Source organism: Cetorhinus maximus, chromosome 2, assembly GCF_964194155.1.
Source record: "Cetorhinus maximus chromosome 2, sCetMax3.hap1.1, whole genome shotgun sequence".
NCBI lineage: Eukaryota > Metazoa > Chordata > Chondrichthyes > Lamniformes > Cetorhinidae > Cetorhinus > Cetorhinus maximus.
The window spans coordinates 31,904,777-31,924,451 of NC_135880.1; the positions used below are offsets into that span (position 1 = coordinate 31,904,777).

At 44.2% G+C, this 19,675-nt stretch overlaps 1 protein-coding gene across 1 annotated transcript in view; it reads right to left on the bottom strand.

The window, feature by feature from the left end:
* LOC144689947 (ufm1-specific protease 2-like) overlaps positions 1-19,675 on the bottom strand; it is an 85,545-nt gene that overhangs the window by 8,368 nt on the left and 57,502 nt on the right. The window contains exons 7-9 of the mRNA XM_078557472.1: positions 12,598-12,741; positions 12,246-12,410; positions 11,098-11,219 (exon numbers count right to left, since the gene is read on the bottom strand). Coding sequence (XP_078413598.1) covers positions 11,098-11,219; positions 12,246-12,410; positions 12,598-12,741 — 431 coding nt within the window. The remainder of the gene's footprint in view (positions 1-11,097; positions 11,220-12,245; positions 12,411-12,597; positions 12,742-19,675) is intronic.

Below are 19,675 nucleotides of genomic sequence, written 5' to 3' on the forward strand. Positions count from 1 at the left end.
AGGTTCAGAAACTGTTTTATTCAGCAAAGACAGCAAAAAGAAAGAAAATCAGTAGTTAAGTAATCAACATATAATTTTAATCACATCATCATGATGTTCAACGTGCTTTCTGCAGTTTGGCAATAAATTTAATTTTTAAAACAAATACTAAAATTAGTCGAAAGACTAGTACTTTGAATTTTCTTCAACACACTTGTATTTTAATTTTTTAAGTCAAGAACTGCTAACTAAAATTTTGGTTCTTATTTTTGAGGTGGCTGAACATCACTGTGTAGAAAAGTATCCAAGTTCATTGTTTCTCTAGAGTAACTGCTAGTTATTTTTGTGTAAAGAGTCCTATAAAATTTATTTAATTTATATAAGCACCTAATAAAAGTACTCACAATTTATCAAGAACACTTTCATGCAGCATCTAAAAAAATGTTCAAAAGTTAAGGAAAAAGAAATAACGAAATCACAAACTTACAAATCACAATTGGAGTTCCTTGTTCTTCGAAGTGAGCAGTAAGATTCACAGGTTGCTCAATATTTGCCCTGTAAAAATTAAAGTATTGGATTTGCTTTCTATAATCTTTGTTATTTTTGGGGAAGAGAGCAGTAATCAGGGGGGAGGAAGAGACAGATGTTGGCCTGGGGGCAGGGAGAGAACGCCTATTGGGAGGGACAGAATGAGAGATCAGAGTTTGTAGAGTTAAGGTCATCAATCACGGCAGGAGAGGGAGAGAGGCCATGATTGGCAGAGGAGAGGCTGAAGGCTCTTCTATCCATACTAGCCCCAAAGGCTCCTACCTTCCTGAGCCAGCAGCTCATTTCTCCCGTTTACTTTTGGGTTTCATGAGCCCTGGAAAACCTGGCCATCAACTGTTAAATTTAAATCAGGCTCCTAATTGGACTGTGGGAGCCTATTTAAATATCTTAATGACAGTGGGACACTTGCACAGCATGCTGCCCACCACCATAAAACTGCTGGCAAATATGGGACAGGTTGGGGACTCATATTCCATTTAATTTTTTTAACTCCTTGATCTTCTGCACCCTTTGTAAAGAGATAGATATCTAACCTACGCAGTTTCATGATAAATATGTTGGTTTATGACATAGCCAATGGTAAATGCTGATTTGTTCAAATCCCAAAGGGAAACTTGAAACAACTGCCACAACTTGTTTTGCAGTTTGTATAAATTTCAAGATGCATGCCTTCAATTCAGTAGTAATAAGACCTCCAAGTCTTATAGGTTTTACTTATTTTATTAATAAGAGAAATGATTTTTAAATGCATACATAGATCTACAAATTACTGCTATCATAACTTCTAAATTTCCCTAACCAATCTAACTCCCTGTTACACTTTCGTTAAGGCAACAGTAAGACCAGAGATTTTAAAAGACCCAGGCAAGGAAACATGATACCTTGAACAAGTTGAATTCAATGGGAGGTTTCTTAAAGTCAGTCCTTTGAAGACATCAACTTAAGGCATAAATGCCGAAGGCTTTTCATACTTGTGAGATCTTAAAATGCCTTCCCTTACAAACAGTCTTCTCTCCTTTATACATATTTCCCTCTTTGAATGCAAATACCCATTGTTTCACTATGTCTTTGGACTTTATGGGGAGAATTTTCTTTCCGTCAGGGGAGCTGAGCGGGAGAGGGCGCAGGCGGGCGCGCACCCATTTTGCATGGGTGGGCCAATTAAGGCCTGCCCAGAGTGACACGCACCCGGAAGTGCTGAGCGCTTCCTGTGCGAGCAGGGGGAGGAGGGGGAGTCGGAGCCTGCGCTCTTTCGCTCATGCATGCAAAAGAGCGGAGAAATCTCCTTGAGGCACAGAGCTGCCTCAGGGAGGTTAGTTTGATTATGAAGAATTCAAATAAAGAAAAAGAAAAATTATTCGAACCTGTCCCCTCATGTGACAAAGTCACATGAGCTGGGATATGTCAATGAATTTTAATAACATTTTTTATTCAATTTATAAACACTTCATGAAATCTCATCCCACCTGTGGATGGGGTTTCATGCTAAATGCGAAGGCCGCCTGGGTTCTTCGGCTGGCCGCCAACCTTAAGGTTGGATGGGCAGCCCAGACAGCCAGCTTAATTAGGGTATTAACGGCCTTAGCAGGCCTTTGACAGTTTGGCGAGTGTGCAGCCGACTCCGGTGCCCGCCAGTCGAACTGAAGATCGGAATGACATGCGGTGACGTCGGGACACACGCTCAACGTCACTGCGCGTCATTTTATGTGTCGACGAATGGGGCCTGCCCCTGCATGCCACCCAGAAGGTTCAGGCCTATCTTCCTGATAATAAAAACTTCTCAGAGCACTAAGTTTTACCAGTAATCTTTGGGAAAAATAAACTCACTGTGGAAAATTTTCTCCCATCCGGTGGGGGGGGGGGGGGGGGGGGGGGGCAGGAGCGGGTGGGCGCACAGCCAGTCGCCGCCGGTGATCGGATACGCGCCACCATTTTATGTGGGCGGGCCAATTAAGGCCCGCCCAGCATGACAAACCACCCGGAAGTGCTGTGCGCTCCCTGTGCAGGCGGGGGGAGTAGGCTGAGTCGGGGCCTGTGCTCTTTCACACATGCAGCTCTGTGCCCCAGGGAGATTCGTTTGATTTTTTAAAATTTTAATAAAGGGAAAAAAAATTTTAAGACATGTCCCCTCATGTGGACAGTGTCAAATGAGCTGGGACATGTCCGTGAATTTTATTAAGATTTTTTATTAATGTTTTAAAACCTTCATGAAGCCTCATCCCGTCCGTGGATGAGGTTTCATGAATAATGCGAAGGCTGCCTGGGCTCTTTGCCTGCCCGCCAACCTTAAGGTTGGACAGGCAGTTCAGCGAATTATTTTAATTGGAATTTAAATGGCCTCGATAGGCCTTTGACAGTTCGGCGGGCATGCAGCTGACTCTGGTGCGCGCCCACCGAACTGAAGATCAGAATGATGCACGGTGACGTCAGGACGCACGCCCAACGTCACCGCGCATCATTTTACACGACGGCCAGCAGGGCCCGTCCCCGCTCGCCGACCCAAAGAATCTGGCCACTATTCCTAAACTTCACCTGGCTAAGTGACACATGTTGCTCCTCCTTTGTAAACAATCTAGTCCGGTTTATTTTAAAATGCAAATGTTCCTTTGACACCTATGTTTCTAAACTTCCCCATGTTTACCTAATTAACACCTCAAACCTAACTTCTCTTCTTACATCAAAGCACCCATACTAATTTAATTAAATCACACATACACACACACACACACATATAGACACATAGGCACATCCCACTATTACTCTATTTTACAATAAATTCTAATATTATTATGAGAATGATTATATCTTCCTGACGTTGGTATTTTGGATTATATTCCTCTACTAATTGTAAGAAATCAATGTATAATAACCTGAAAAAAATCTTAAGTTTTTTTGACTATTATAGAAAATAAAAATAACGCTCCCTCTCTCTTATACAGAAAGCTTCCTGGGTTGACAAACACAGGACAGTGTAGGCCTATTATCTCTGCCATGACTCTAACACAAGTTCTAAAACAAGACATTCCTAAACTTGATAAGGCCGGGAATCTAATGATCTATGTGTAATCCAACTGAGTAAAGGTTAAACGGGATATCCTAGCAAGCAATAATCTAGGGAATGACTTAATCCTGCATTGCCTCTTTTCGGGAAAGTCTGTCATATCAGGTGCCTAACTGGGAAGTGGCGGACCTTCTCTGGGATCAAGGACCCTCGGGGTGAAAGTCCAGCCTCCTAAGAGATGCCAGCCGATTTGAGGCCGGCTGTTCTTTATTGCTCAACATCGCCACTAGGGAGGTGGTGGCTGCTAACAGAACTACGTCCACCTGAGGTCCAGGATCACTGTGAGACCCAGGCGCAGGTGAGTGACGGCCTGGCCGGGAGGGAGGGGTGGGGGGGGTTGCGGTTCGCAGGGTGGGTGTCTTAGCGAGGGGGTTCGACAGCAAGGGTTAGGTGTGGGCTCTCAGCAGGCCCAGGCCCCCAACTTCCTGATGCCGAGTCCCTCCATTAGGCGCTGAGTGCCTTTGGACGAGGGAACCCCCACTGCGCCCCCTCTGGGAGCCCGCAAGCAAGCCCACCCAGATGCATTACAAGCCTGGACTGAATTGAGGCACAGGTGGGAAATTGGTGGGCTCGCCACCTGCCACTCTCCTTTCCCATTAAATGCCCCTTGCCTCCAAATTCACCACAGGGGAGGGCATTAAATTCCACCCAAAGTATATAAACAGGAAGGGAATCATTCAGTCTCCTTTAGATGGGAGTGTTAGCAAGGACTCGGGGAGTTCCTGTTAACAATTTGTTAGCTCAAGTAGGCTGAGATAAGAATGGACCTGCTGCCACCAGCTACAGGGATCAGCAGTCACTCTGCACCATCCATCTGTTCATCCCCCAGGACCAGTAAACTGTTTCCATCTGCCAAAGGACCTTTTTTTCCCCTGTATATTTAGCTTATACATCATATTTAAACTGTTCCTTCTTAATAAACTGTTTTGAAATCACTTATGAGCTCAATCCCCTTTTGGATAGTCTGTGACTCCCAGACCAAAATCTTACATAGTTTCAATATATCTCAGTCAACCATTATGACATTCACTAAACAAATATTACCGATTGTTTCCAAATTAAGACTGAACCAACACATAAATCATTTATACAAATATCCAATTCTGAATTAGATCAATCCTAGCCAAGTTTTAGGTCTGAGACCCGGGGCAGGATTTTCCCCCCAATACGAGGGCAAGAAAGCAAGTGGACGGGTGGGTAATTTTGTGCCACCAGTTGGCATGCCAGTTTTCCAGCACCATCCCACCCCTAGACATTTTCTGGGAGCCAGAAAAGAGGGCAGAAGGGTTATCAGACCACAACTGTCTGGCAGCCACTTGAGGTACATTAAAGGCCAATTATCAGACGGTGACTGGAATACTCCGATCCACCTGTGGGATCCCTGCAGTATCAGCAGCATGGCAGCTATGTGCTGGCTATGTCCTGGTGGCTTCCCAGCAGACCTGGAGGCCAGCACTACAGACATACACTGAGAATTCCCCACCCCTGCCCACCAACTGGCTACATCTGTGACCTCAGGCACTCTGAGGATGAGTTTCCCCTCTATAATCATGGCCAGGCAGCTATGTTCATTTTTTTTCAGGTTCTTTTAAAGTTGCAGAGAGGGTGCCTCACACCTTGTAGGACAAATCTAACTCAGCCAATTGCTGCCCCATTAGTCTGCTCTCGATCATCAGCCAAGTGATGGAAGGCATTATCGATAATGCTATCAAGCAGTGCTTACTCAGCAATAACCCGCTCACTGATGCTCAGTTTGGGATCCGCCAGGGACACTCAACTCCTGACCTCATCACGGCCTTGGTGGAACATGGACAAAACAGCTGAACTCAGGAAGTGAGGCGAGGTGAGAGTGACTGCCCTTAATATCAAGGTAGTATTTGGAAAGATTTAATAGAGGTGTTCAAAGTTGTGAGAAGTTTTGATAGAGTGAATGAGGAGAAAATATTGCCACTGACAGGATGGTCAGTAAACAAGGAACAGAGATTTAAGATAATGGACAAATGTGCAGGCAAGGAGAGGGGGAAACACTTGTTTACACATTTTTAAAAAATTTTATGGAATGTACTACAGGAAAGACTGGTGGAAAGAGATTCAATAATAAGTTTCAAAAGGTATTTGAAAAAATACCATTGACAGTCTCTAAGTGTCTAAGCTCTGTTTTTCTACCTCTCCTCCTTTAAGATGCTCCTTAAAACTTATCTCTTTGGCTAAGTTTTTGGCTTAGAAGGTACAGAAGAAGATGCTGCACAGGTCATAGTGAAAGGGGAGGTAATTCAGAAACTTGAAGGGTTTAAGATTGATAAGGAGGAGGTATTAGATAGGCTGTCTGTACTTAAATGTGATAAGGTATCAGGACCAGACACTCGCCATCATTTTCCAGTCTTTCTTAAACTCAGGGACAGTGCCAGAGGACTAGAGAATTGCACTGTTACACTCGTGTTCAAAAAAGGGTGTAAAAATAAGCCCAACAACTACAGGCCAGTCAACTTAAATTCAGTGGTGGGGTAGCTTCCAGAACCAATAATTCAGGACAAATTTAATAATCACTTGGGCAAATGCAGGTTGTTTAAGGAAAGCCAGAATGGATTTGTTAAGGGCAAATCCTGTTTAACTAACTTGTTGGACTTTTTTGCAGAGGGAGCAGGAAGGTTTGATGAGGGTAATGCTATGAATGTGGTGTACATGAACTTTCAAAAGGCGTTTGATAGAGTGCCGTACAACAGCCTTGTGAGCAAAGTTATAGCTCATGGAATAAAAAGGACAGTAGCAATATGGATACAACGTTGGCTGGGCGACAGGAAACAAAGATGTTTAATGGATGTTTTTCGAACTGGAGGAAGGTTTTGCAGTGGAGTTCCAGGACGGTCAGTGTTGGGGCCATTGCTTTTCCTGATATATATTAATGACCTAGAACTCGGTGTACAGAGCACAACTTCAAAATTTGTGGATGATTTGAAACTTGTAAACATTGTGAACTGTGAGGAGGATAGTGTAGAACTTCAAAAGGACATAGACAAATTTGTGGAACAGGCGGAGAGGTGGCAGACAAAGTTCAATGCAGAAAATTGTGAAGTGATTCATTTTGCATGGTGCAGTTTTAATGGGGATGCAGGAAGGGAGGATCATGGTGTTACATACAGCAATCTTTGAAGATGCAGGATAAGTGCCTGCACCAAGTGTCTGCAGAATTTCCAAATCAAATTTTGTCACAGGAAGGACTGAGCTGTCCAAGTGACCCTAAAGGGTTAATGACAGTTAGCACTGAATTAAATGGTCCTGTCAGAACTGAGATAGCACAAGAATTAATTATGTCTATGAGGTACAGGGTACAGCGCTGAAAAAATCCAGGCAACTGAACTGAGTTCAAAAGACCAATTGCAACTTCAAAATGATTGAAATAAAGTAAGGTGTGTATTGTGCGGAAAGACTCAAAGTCTTAAAAAGAAAACTCAAGATCTAAAATGAGGAACAAAAACAGAATTAATTGGAAAAACTCAGCAGGTCTGGCAGCATCGGTGGAGAAGAAATCAGTTAACGTTTCGAGTCTTCATGACCCTTCGGCAGAACTCAAAAGCTTTTAGCTTTTTGTTTTTATCTAAAATGAGGAAGCTGTTGACATTGCTCATAAAGGATTAAATAAAATTTGATCTGAATGTGAACAAGAGACACTGAAAGATTACAAATTGTTTAAAGATCAGAATAAACAAGCACATCAAACCTTTCTGCTTGAGCATAAAAAGTGTCTGAATGGATATTCTTAAGTGGCTAAGGAAGATTTTGATCAAAGAGGGAATGAGATGTTGGCACAAAAAGAAGCCATTTTGAATCTGTTATCTGGAAAAGAGAACTGAATTTAAAATGTTTGAGTCTGGAAAATGAACTTAAAATGAAGATACGATTACAGCTAACAAAGAGGGTGACAATTTAATTTAACTATAAACTTAACTGAGACATTCTTTGTGCAGTTCAAAGATGAGAAAGCTACAGGCATGGTGGACAATAAGTTTAAAAAGCTGAAATCAGAACAGACAGATTTAAAGACTGAGCTTGAAAATTCACCTGTGTATAGTAATGAAGAATCTTCTTTTGCAAATGGACCTTTGGACTATAATTGATGTAAGAAGAAAACTTTCAAAAGAGCCTTTTAAAAAGTAATATTGTTAAAATTAATAGTAATTAAAGTAATATTAATTATTAATATTAGTAATAATATTGTTAATATTAGTAATTAATAGTACCATAGCAGAAGTAGTAAATTAAAAGTAGTATTGTCAGAAGTTGTTATATTCTAAATGGTAAACAGAAACACATCACTTTGGTGATGCATTTTCATTTTTTTTTGGCGGGGAGGTGTTCATGGTTCATGTTAATATTTTCGAGGTAATGTTTAGTTCTGGGAAGATTGTTGTTATGAAGGTAAGGTGACTAAAATGCTGGGCTTTAGAGATTGCCAAAACACCTAAAAAGAAATGGCAGTTCAGAAGGTCACCCATGTTTGTTTAAAAGAGTCAGCACAGAAGAGATGGAGTCATATAGCAGCAGGTAGGATTGCTTAACTGGAGACCTGGAGACGTGCAAAGAAGTGCTGTGGCCTACTCCTGCTCCTAATTCATATGTTCATATAAAGTGTGCAGTCCAGAGAGATGTTTTCTTTTGGAAGTTAGAGCTAAATTAGTTTAAAAGCATTCATTGAACCCTGAAAGACTACTTCACCATGGGGATGGGTGGAGATTAAGAAGGTTACTGGTTTTAATTTATCTGTGTTTTTGCTGGGACAGGGGCTTGCTTTTCAGCTCAGAGAGAAGCCCTGGGAAGTGTTTGGTGCAGTTAGGGCTCAGAAGAAATCCTGGGGAGCTGAGGTGGTGGTGGAAGGTAATTGGTTCCATGTTGATGACCATTAGTACTCAGAGAAGCCCTGTGAGCCATTTGTAGCTCGGTGTAGCCAGGGGGCTGAAGTTTGGAGAAACAAGGGGCGGTGCCAGTGATTTAGTGAAGCTAGTGATTTGCCAAAGAGTTGGAAGTGTGCCGGTAATTAGAAGCTGGAGTGCAGCTTGTGAATACAGCGGAATTCAGTCTCAGGAGAAGATGTTGAACCACTGGAATGTGAGCAGTCATTGGAGCAGTCTAAGTTGGAGTGGCATTTGAGAGAATTAAGAGGCTAGATCTTTGAAAGTGAAGAGTTCAAATCTGTCATAAGGGAGACAGAGGTTTAACGAGATTTTGTGACTCACAGTGGTCATTGACACCTGTGTGGGTTTGCTGAGAAATCAGTGGAATCTGTCTTAGTTGCATCTGCAATTTAATATTGTGTGGTGTGTACGACCACCTTTTGCCTGTTAATTCTTATTTATCGCACGTTAATTCTGTTTGTTAATTCTCTATGTTAGGGCATAAACACTCCAGAAATTCATCAAGGCTCCTTAGGCCCCTTCCAAACCCATGGCCATTACCATCTAGAAGGACAAGGGCAGCAGACACATGGGAACACCACCACCTGGAAGTTCCCCTCCAAGCCATTCAGTATCCTGACTTGGAAATACATTGGTGTTCCTTTACTGTTGCTGGGTCAAAATTCTGGAACTCCCTCCTTAAAAGTACTGTGGGTGTACCCATACCATATAGACTGCAGCAGTTCAAGAAGGCAGTGCACCACCACCTTCTTAAGGGCAATAAGGGATGGGCAATATATGCTGGCCTAGCCAGCGATACCGACATCCCATGAATGAAGAAAAGGATAGATATTGTAAATTGTTTTACTTTTCTGACTTGGTATAGTAAAGTTTATTTTGTTTGTTTAAAACTACAGAATCTTGTAGCTTTATTCTCTTAGTAAGGGCAGAATTTTGTCCTCGGATGGCGGGCGGACAGCCGACCCCCGCCACTGAAACGGGGCCTGCCACCATTTTGAGTGGGTGGGCCAATTAAGGCCCGCCCAGCGGCCTGCCAGACAGGAAGTGCGCTTCTTGTGCGGGGGAGGGAGGGATTCCCCATCTGTCAAAGTGCGCTCTTTTGTGCATGCGTGCGAAAGAGCGCACTGCTCCCTGAGGCAAAGTCCTGTCCCGGGGAGATTACTGACAGGTAAGAAAAGTCAAAAAGTAGAAAAATTTAAAAATTATTAACATGTCCCCCTCATGTGACAATATCACACGAGATGGGACATGGTAATAAAAAGGACATAATCTTTATTAGACTTTTTAAAAACAGACATGAAACCTCATCCCGCCAGGTTGAGGTTTCATGTTTTATCAGAGGCCCGCTGGGGCTCCTGGCCTGCCTGCCAGCCTTAAGGTTGGACCGGCAGGTCTTTAATTATCTTAATTAGCCTGTCAATGGCCTCAATTGGCCATTGACAGGTCGGCGGGTTGATTTCGCAATCCGCCCGCCTTCCTAAAAATTTAAAGGGACCGGGATGACGTCGGGGGTTCCTCCTGACGTCATCCCGTGTCATTTTCCTGTCGGCGAGCAGGCCCCACTCCCAAATCGCCAACGGGAAAATTCAGGCCTAAGTAACTGGGATTTCAAACTTTGTCTACGTTAAACAAAAAGTTACTGGTCCCTAACTGGATCGTAACAGTTTCAAAAGTCTGCAAGGTTTTGAGAGGTAAATAATAAAAGATAGTTTCCAAAAGTTAGTAAGTTGGTAAGAGATGGCAGGAATGGAGGAATATCTCTGTAAGAACAAAAAGGAAATTAGGAGAATTTTTTCATATAGAGGATTATTAGAACATGGAGTACTTCACTTTAAGCGGCATTACAACCAGAGATTATAAGTAGACAAGTATTCACAAAGGGAGAATATAATCAGCAATATGAAAAGAGGCATGAAAATGGGATTAAAGAAGACAGCTCTAGGTGAAGAGTTGGCATGGGCACACATTTTCAAATAGTTTTCTTTTGTGCTGAAGCTTATATGACTTTGTCAAATCCAAGCTAAAATGAAGGGATACTCAAAATGGAGCACAAATTGTTTCTCTATAGTTTACAATAGATATGTATACCTATATTCATACCATATAACTGGAGGTCTTGTGGCGCAGTGGGTAGCATCTCTCCCTCTGAGCCAGAAGCTCGGGTTCAAGTCCTACTCCAGGACTTGATGGCCAAGGAAACTTTCATTATGGGGCCAAACAGGTTGAGTACCAACTTGTAAATTCTTCCAACATACGTGAATGTCAGGTATCAAGAGCAGGAGATTCCTAGTCAGCCATGTAATAGAAAGAAAACTGGAGACTCTACCATCACTATTCATAGCTTCAGACTACAAGGTGCATTTAAAAATGCATGTTTCCACAGCAACTCCTTGGTGGGGTCAGTTAATAAGATGGGTGCCGACAGCATGGGGGTAAATCCCTGTTTTGCCTGGGGTAGATTTGGGATCTGTCTCCTTGCTTACCATGGTGGAGATTGTGGTGCGGTGGAACAGATAACTATGCACTTCAAGCTTCAACTGTTTTCAGTCATTTGCACTCTGGCTTACAGCGAAAGACAAACCAAAACATTTTTCTTACCGGATTTCAGTGTTGGTCGATGAAATATTAAAAAGTTTTAATAGTGCTGTCATCTGTTCTGCTGTAAACCATTCTCTTGCTCCCATCACATTGACAAATTCTTCATCAATTTTTGTCAACATCTGAAAATGCAAAATGAAAACAGCTTATAAAGTTTTCTTGCAAAACACAACAAAAATTAGCAGAGAACATGCATCACACATTCATGGTTTGAACTTTATTCATTCCTTAAGAAAGTATTTATAAATTAGAATGTTAAAGATACAATCAGAGCACTGATTTGATTTTTTCAATTTGTAGATCGGGAGATTCCATTTTGATTTACATGGTGGGTCTGATTGGTCATCCTGGCACTTGGCTTGGGCCAACAGTGGATGCACTAGATTTTCCTGTATTTTATGCATGCAACTGGTGTCATTTTTGCCAATTTCTAGGCATGAGGTCCTACACCTAATCTGCACTGGCAGTATCACAGCCACCATAGTGCTTTTTGCCCATTTTCTAGTCTCTAAGCAGCCTCCCGAACCCACGCCAAGCCATTTCCTAACGCCTTTAAGCCAGATTCCCCTTCTCTCCTGAATCCCCACCTCGAACCAGTGATAGGGACCCCATCACTCTCTCCCTGACCACCAGCTCTGTTACCTTCTCTCTCTCTGTCCGCACCCTGTACCCCAGTTTCCTGACTGCCCCTGAATCCAAAACTCTCAGACACACAAAGAACACTCCTCAATCCAAATCTCCCTTCCAACCCTATTTCCCACCTGAGTCGCAGTTTGTCTCCTCATCCCAACATGAATCTACCTCCATTTATAACAAAATGGAGGTGTATGGTGATGCTAATAGTTTGAAAGCTTCTAAGGCTGTACATGCACCAGTCTCTTTACTTGATGAAATCTCTCTATCAAATTTAATTAAAACATCCAGAAAATCAAGCTAGTTATTTAATTTGATCGGATACTCTAGTGCTTAAATTATCTGATCATGCAGCAACCACATTTTTCTCAAAGTGAATTTGCCAGTGTGTTATGTTGTATGATGACTAAATAAAACCTTTTTAAAAAATGAAAATCGTGTTTCTCATGGATTCCCACAAGTAAGCCGAGACAAGTGTAAATTACATTGATATAGATTTAAAAGTATTATCATACTTCCTGCAACTCCTCAACTGTAGGTATAGGTTTGTCAAAGTACCCCTGACTGTTGAACCAGGAGATAACAATTTGTAAACAATGATACGGAGCACCCCATTCAATGTCGTTTTCATTGTCCTGCAAGCAGTGATAGAAGGTGTAGTATCCATGCACTAGATAAACCTGTTCCAAAGTAAATAAAACTTTTGTAAGCTCAAAAGTGCATATCATTGAGTCAAAATATAATTTCTTCCCCCAACCTGTGGCCTATCTATGCAACATAAAAAGCTTGTAACAGCAAATACTTCTGTTTTTGGGGTTATTTTGCTTTACTTAAACAGTATATAGTTTTGTAAATTTAGATACGCACCTTGAACTCCTCAGGGTCCGGAGCAGGAATATACTTATGTACGTTTCTCAAATATTTTGTTGCCAGCTCATCACTTGGAAAACGATAAGCCATGGAGCGGCGGAAGATGGGTTTATCGCCTAGACCAAGTTCAGTATGCAGCTCCTGGACACATCAAAAAATGCATAACTTTTAGTCTGATGACTTCGTGAGATTCTTAGGTCATTGTTTAAAGAATATTATTTTACAATCTATCCAAACAGTTCTAGCCTAAAACCACAACCAAAAATCCATAAGGCTCTAATTTCCACAATATCTCGGTTAACCTTACAACAACCCTACCTAATAACAGAGCGCAGCCACATATATGGCATTTACTAGGGCTGCTCCTCTATGGGCAGGATTTTTCGCTCGGCGTGCAGGTGCGTGCCTGACCTGCTCGAGCGTGAAATAGTGTGTGATGAGGCTGGGTGAGCATCCCGACGTCATCGCGCACTTGTGCGACATTTCGGTCGGTGGGCGCACGCAACAGTTGGCAGTGCGCCCGCCGACAATTAAGAGGCCCACTGACATAGTAATCCACAGTGATTTTTCGTTGCCTGTCCAGTTGGTGGGTGGGAGAATTGGCCAGGCGGCTTTTGCCTTTTTGAGGAAACTTCCTCCAAGGCCGTTAATTGGCTAGCCAAAGTGAAATTATGGTCAGGGGGGGTCAATCACGGGCGGCGGCCTGTTTCCCAGTCGCTCACGGGCCTGCCAATCGCGCCTGTACGCCAAACTCAAAATCCTGCCCTATATGTCACAACAGCTTCCCATGACAGAGTTAGAACTGTATAATGAGATCCTGTAGAAAATATGTAGGGTGGAGTCTTGCACTCTGAAGTCTAAGCTCAGTAGCAGGGGGTGAAGTCAGAGTGATTACCACTGGGTGGCGGGATGGTTGAGCACATGCGGCTTTCTGCTATTCAGTTCATTATTTACGTAAGCATGCGGGTCATTGCCTCCTGGGGCCAACAGTCCTGACACCATATTTAAGGGGCACCCGGATATCTATTCACTCATTGCACACCAGGAGCTCCAGATTGCGTTTAAACCAAAATGTCCTCGGGGTTCAAAGCAGGAACCCCATGGTTCAGTGATACCTTCCCGGAGATTCCCCTTCAGGAAAGGCAAGGGGTACTGTTTCCCAGGGATGGCAGCGGTAGGCGCTCCCATCTGACTGCGGCAGCCTGGGATGAGGTCACTGGGATGGTTAGTGCCCGTGAGGTCCAAAAAAGAACCGTCTTGCAGTGCAGGAAAAGGATGAATGATCTGCTGTGCTCCACCAGGGTAAGTGCACTGTCTACTCACTTCAAACACACACTCTCATAAGGGCGTCAGGCAGTCTATGGGTTAGAGTGCACAGGGATGTCATGCACGACCAGCAGATGGGACATCATTACTGAATGTGTGCCAGCCACTTTAAGCTCCCTATCTTATATTAGTTTCAGGACAAATGGCTTCTTAAACATTTACTGGAGAGGCCTCAACGGTGACAATAGGCACTCATGCTTCTGAACTGCTCATTCACCCAATGGCCTCACAATCAATCACTGTCTTTCTGCAGGACAAGATTGTGCATAACAAGTGCGAGCGAGCTAAGATGTGAGGGGGACAGCAGAAAGTCACCCCCTTAGCAGCTTCAAAGAGCAGGTCGCAGAGCTTGCAGGAGAGGAACATGACTGTGCCTGCATGGAAAGTGAGGGGACTCCAATCTGGACTCCCCTAAGAACCCAGTGAGATTGCATCCTTTCTCCAGCTCCAATACACACGCATTGACTGTGATGTTTAAGCCTGCTTAGTCAATCATTGAATCTCTCTTTTCTCTATTCCAGGTACCAGCAAGAAAAGGGGTGGACATTCACCAGAAGACATTGCTTCCCCAGCCCCCAGCCCACCTCTGAGGGGGAAGCCTCAGTATCTTCTGAGGATGCACCGTCAGGGTGCTCACCAGCACCGCATCAGCGCAGATACATGAACCTTGTTGAATCCTCGTTCTAGACCAGGCTCAGGTTAACAATCTGTTGAGCATGTCACAGACACGGGTCCACAGCTGGCAGAGGCAATGACAGCCGAGTTCTCTGACACTCAGAAGACTGCTGGAGACCAGGCCCCTCCTGAGCCCGATTCAGATGACAATCCTCTGAACTCAGTCCTAAGAAACATATTGGGGATGCAGAAACAGGCAGGGGAACAAATGGAAGAATTGCCAGAGGCAGACCAAAGGCTGGAGACGCCTGTCCATCTTCTGTCTGCTGTCATGTCTCTGGCATGCGAGCCCATGGATGTCTCCATAGGGAGGATGGCGGCCGCCTTGGAAAACCAGCTCCAGGGGAATACACAGTTTCTGCCGGATGTGCACTTGGACCTGCACTCCATCATTCTAGCCATGGGTGCAGTGCAACAGTGGCTAGGCGAGAGGGGGACAGAGCATCGCAACCTGCCTCCAGGTGCCCCTTCTTCTGGAGTCAGGGAGGTGCCATCGGGCACTCCGGGGGTATCAACCCAGGTCACTCCAAGGCTGCTCCACCTCCCCTCTGCCAGTGACCTTATCATGTCCAAAAGGCCAGGCCAAGAAGTATGCACCTGCACATGGGCAGGAGACCCTTAGCAGGCCACGGGCCACCAGAGGAGGCTGCCAAAGTAATCTCATTCACCGGGTAATAGCAGTTAGCAGGCTGCCTCCACCTCAGCTGCAGGTGTCGCTCAGGGCTGCATCTAGACGTAGCAGTAACTTAAGAAAAATTTGCACACAGGTGACACAGGTCTCCACATTTGTTTGCAAGTCTCATTAATTCCATTTTTCTAATAGTTGCTTCAAAGCTTCGCAGTCAGTTAAGGCTCCAGAATGTTGGCTCCCTATTGAGTCCAATCAGGAACATCTATTGATTCAGTTCTCCCACATTATCACCAGAGTGAGTAGTCTATAATCCCACATGTGCAAGGTTAGGCAACAGCCATCATTTGTTAATATGCTGTCTGGCCAATACTCCTGTCAGCCAATTTTCGCTGCTAAACATGATGTGGAGATGTGTTCATCAAATTCATTGCATTTCCTGCTGCTGTTGCATTGATGTCAGTTGTGTGTGGATGGCACGATTACTCATGGGGATTTAAATCAGCTATATGTGTCTCAAGGTTCATTGTGAATGCATTTTCAGAGGTGAGAAACGGTTGTTGGGCACTGTAATCGTAACAATCAAAATGCAGAGGCTACCCTAACTGTCTGGAGGAAGATGTGGTGGACATCTTCAATGTTGAATGTCCTTCCTCAGTGATTTATTAACTTCAGTGGCCATGCAGCTGAACAAGGCAAGTAAGCATTCAACGGGAACATTAGCTTTGTCTGCAAGAGGGGTTTAAGTGTAGAACTTTAAGAGGTGTGTGTGTATCTAGGTGAAGCCATTGCCAGGCCTCACATGGAGAGTTGTTGGACTTGTTCGCCTCCTTATCAAGGGTGTCAGTGGTCCTTGGGTGAAGGGATAGCTTTTGATGACTTAGGAGAGAGAGACTAGAATGGGCTTGTGTGCTGTACTGTCTTGAGTATCGTGATCCTATCAATGTGATGCATAGCCAGCTCTCTCAAGACTCTGCAGGAAACATTTCCACCTTGGCTGGTGTGTCCAAAATGACGGCTCACGGTCTCACCCTAATGCAATCTAGGAAAAAGACTGTTAACGGTTTTGACAATTGCAGGGTCCCGAGTGGTTGCATCTCATCAACCCATAGTCCAAGTGAAGCACTCTCAGTGAGGGCACTGCAAAGAAACCTGGAAACTTCACTGTTTGATAAAGATGTCAATGATTCTGGGTTTATGATGTGGAAGAGGTGATCATGAGGCTGGAGCAAGTTCATGCCTCATAAATCTGCATTGAGGAGTGGTGGCAGGAGGACATATGATGCTCTCTTGCTGCTACACGCTGTTGACCCATTCATTTGGTTATGCCTGAAAGGGTGATCAGTCTGGTCGGTCCCACTTTGGGAGCAGGGTATCCCTAGCCAAATATGAGTTCAAACCAGTCATAAGCTGCCGTGCACATGGACTTGGTGAGGGCATAAGTGAAATCACTATTTCATTTAAAGTTGCCTAAGGTCGTGGGAGAAGGAAGTGCTGTTCGAGTTCTACAGCAGCCATATATCGCCAGGGCTACGCATTTAACCGTGGTTTAGCGCCTTCAAATGATCAACCCAATATCAGGGCAGACAGTGAGTATGGATATTTCATTGAGCTCTAAGAAAACATGGCTTTTGAGACAAATTATGTCTGACAGCAAAAAGGTGCTAGGGCCTTCCAGCCAGCAAAGGCAAGAACAACAATTGTGAAAATGTCAGCACATTACTCCTCCTGGAATCTGGTAGCTATCAGATTGTCATAGGCATGTTGGCCGCATCATTTCCCTACTATAGCATTTTATACGGCTCATCGACATCCTGGCCCTCATCAGATCCATCCCCTTCAATGTCCTCCTTGTATGAGGAGAGATCTCGCTCCTCCATGTAACCCTCAGGGAAGGCACCTCACCTTTGCAGCACTAAGTTGTGCAGGGCACAGTAGACAACAATGATCTTGGACACTCTCTGTTGTGAGTGGCCCAAACATCAGATATGCATCTTCAGGAGGCCTAAGTCTGCTCTATCAAGGACCTGGTGCAGGCGTGCAGCTCTGTAACCTCTCCTCTGCAGCATTCTATGAACAATGAACTGGCATCATCAGCCACATCTTCTGGGGGTATCCTTTGTCCCTGAGGAGCCAGCCCTTTAATCACCTAGGTCCCTCAAAGAGGAGTGGCACCTGCTAATGTCTCAAAATGTAAGAGTTGTAGATCTCCCTGAGTACCTAGCACAAGCATGCAGGATTTGCCTATGTGACCACAAATTAGCTGGACGTTCAATGAGTGAAATTCTTTTTGATTGATGAATCTCACTGGCTGCTGCCAGGGAGCTCTCAAGGCCACATGCGTGCAGTTGATGACACCCTGCACTTGTGGGAAACCAGATATCATTGCAAATCCCACAGCACTCACAGCTTGGATTTCAGCATCCATGTGGAGCTGGACATACTGGTGCGCTCGAGTGAACAGGCCCTCTGTGATCTCCCTTATGCCACACAGATCCCCACTGCAGCCCTGGAAGAAACTGCTGGCAAAAAAGTTCAGTGCAGTGGTGACCTTCAATGCCACTGACATGGGATGCCCTCCAAGTCCTTGTGGCCGCAGTTCTTCATAGTGAAGTTGGCAAATATGAGCTACCACATCCCTGGACAAGCGAAGATGCCTGCCGCATTGTTTTTCAATCATTTTCATATTTGAGCAGCACCTGCGATGTACCCATGGTTCGGCCACTGGCCTTCGTTGCATTTACCCCTCTTCAGGAGCATCTTGGACTGCTTGGAGCTCTGCTCCATCTTGCTGCTCAGGCCGCTGCTCCTCCTGGACCTGTGCCAATCTACAACGGGCCCTTCTTCTCCTCACTTGTATGAGAGCAAGAACCAAGGCAGGGCTGCCTGCAGCCTGCATTCTCGACACATCTTTGTATCTGTATACAAATTGATTTAATAAATTTCCTTAACAGCATTTCTTCCCTCTTCAAGCCAGCAGGCCAATGCTAAGCCCTTGGCCTGGCCTCCATTTAATCATGGAACCCCCAGCCCACCTTTTCCAGGTGAAGGACATCCTGGAGGACCGCAGTTGGGTGTTCCTCCCCTTCACATGACTTGCGCCTTGACTCAAGTGATGACAGCCAAGTGCATGAACCCTCTGTCTGGCACTTGTTAGCTTGCCTCCATAACCCTAGACATTCTATAGAGAGAATATAGCCTTAGCTTAATGAAAAGAGTTTCTGCATTATGCCTTGTCAGCCATGACCATGTAGCTGGGATTATGCAGGGTTGAAGTGTGCTTCTAGCTACTTCCTAGCAGCCATGCCCCTTAGATGAATTCACCTTCATCCCTTCTTTCCTGCCTCTGTTGGGAACAGATGACCAATCTCACCTACTCAACTCCAGCTGCAAACATTAATGGATTCTCAAAGGAATGTGACCCATTAGTCAAGGAGCAATGCTCCTCCTCCAATGGACATTGGAATCTTGAGAACAGTACTCGGCTGAGCCTGGTTCTCCATGGCTAGAGCAAATAATTAATAGGGTGCCCCTTCACTCAGCCCAAAAGAGGAATCATTAATTCCTCCCATCTGCTTTGAGACCCCTCCCATATCGTTTTTTCTATGAATCTTTCTCAAACTGTGTCATTACTTTAGAATGTAGAAGATGGTAGATGGGCAAGGCCCTTTGCAATGGGCTGAAGCCTAAACTAAATTACTACAAATTGAAGCATGGAGTGGGAGGGTGACTTCCACTGTAATGTTCCAATGTTCAAAGCTTTGATATTGCGTTGTTTTAGGTTGGAATAAATAAATGTTTAAAAAGTTCAGCAGAAGAGGTTTTCTTAAAAGGACACACCACATTTGCCGAAGTCCAAAGACAGGTCAAAGAAGTGCCAAGACAGAGGAGCCTATCAAGTACTTGGATGATTATAACGAGTTTAAGCCATGCCATCTAGTCAGGATTTCACTGTCCACCGAGTATTGCCTTACATGCACGTCTATCTGGAGCCAAGATAGAACACTCCCACTTCTTTAGGCCATTCAGTCCCTCAAGCCTGCTCCACCAATCAATAAGATCATGGTTAATCTGTACCCAAATCTATTTACATGCCTTTGCTCATAAATTTATCTATCCATCTTGAAAACTCAATTGTCCCAGCATCCATTGCCCTTCAGAAGATAAATTTCCAGATTTCCGCTACCTTTTGTGTGAAAAAGTGCTTCTTGATTTCATTCGTGAATGGCTTACTCTAATTTTAAGATTATATAGCATATAAGAACATAAATAGAAGCAGGGTTAAGCCAGGTTTTGAGCCTTTTCTACTATTCCATATAATCATGGCTGATCGTCTACCTCAATTCCAACTCCCCACATTATCCCCAATCTTCTAATTCCCTAGGTAGCCTAAAATCTATTGATCCTTGTCTTGAATATGTTCATTGATTGAGCATCTACAGGCCT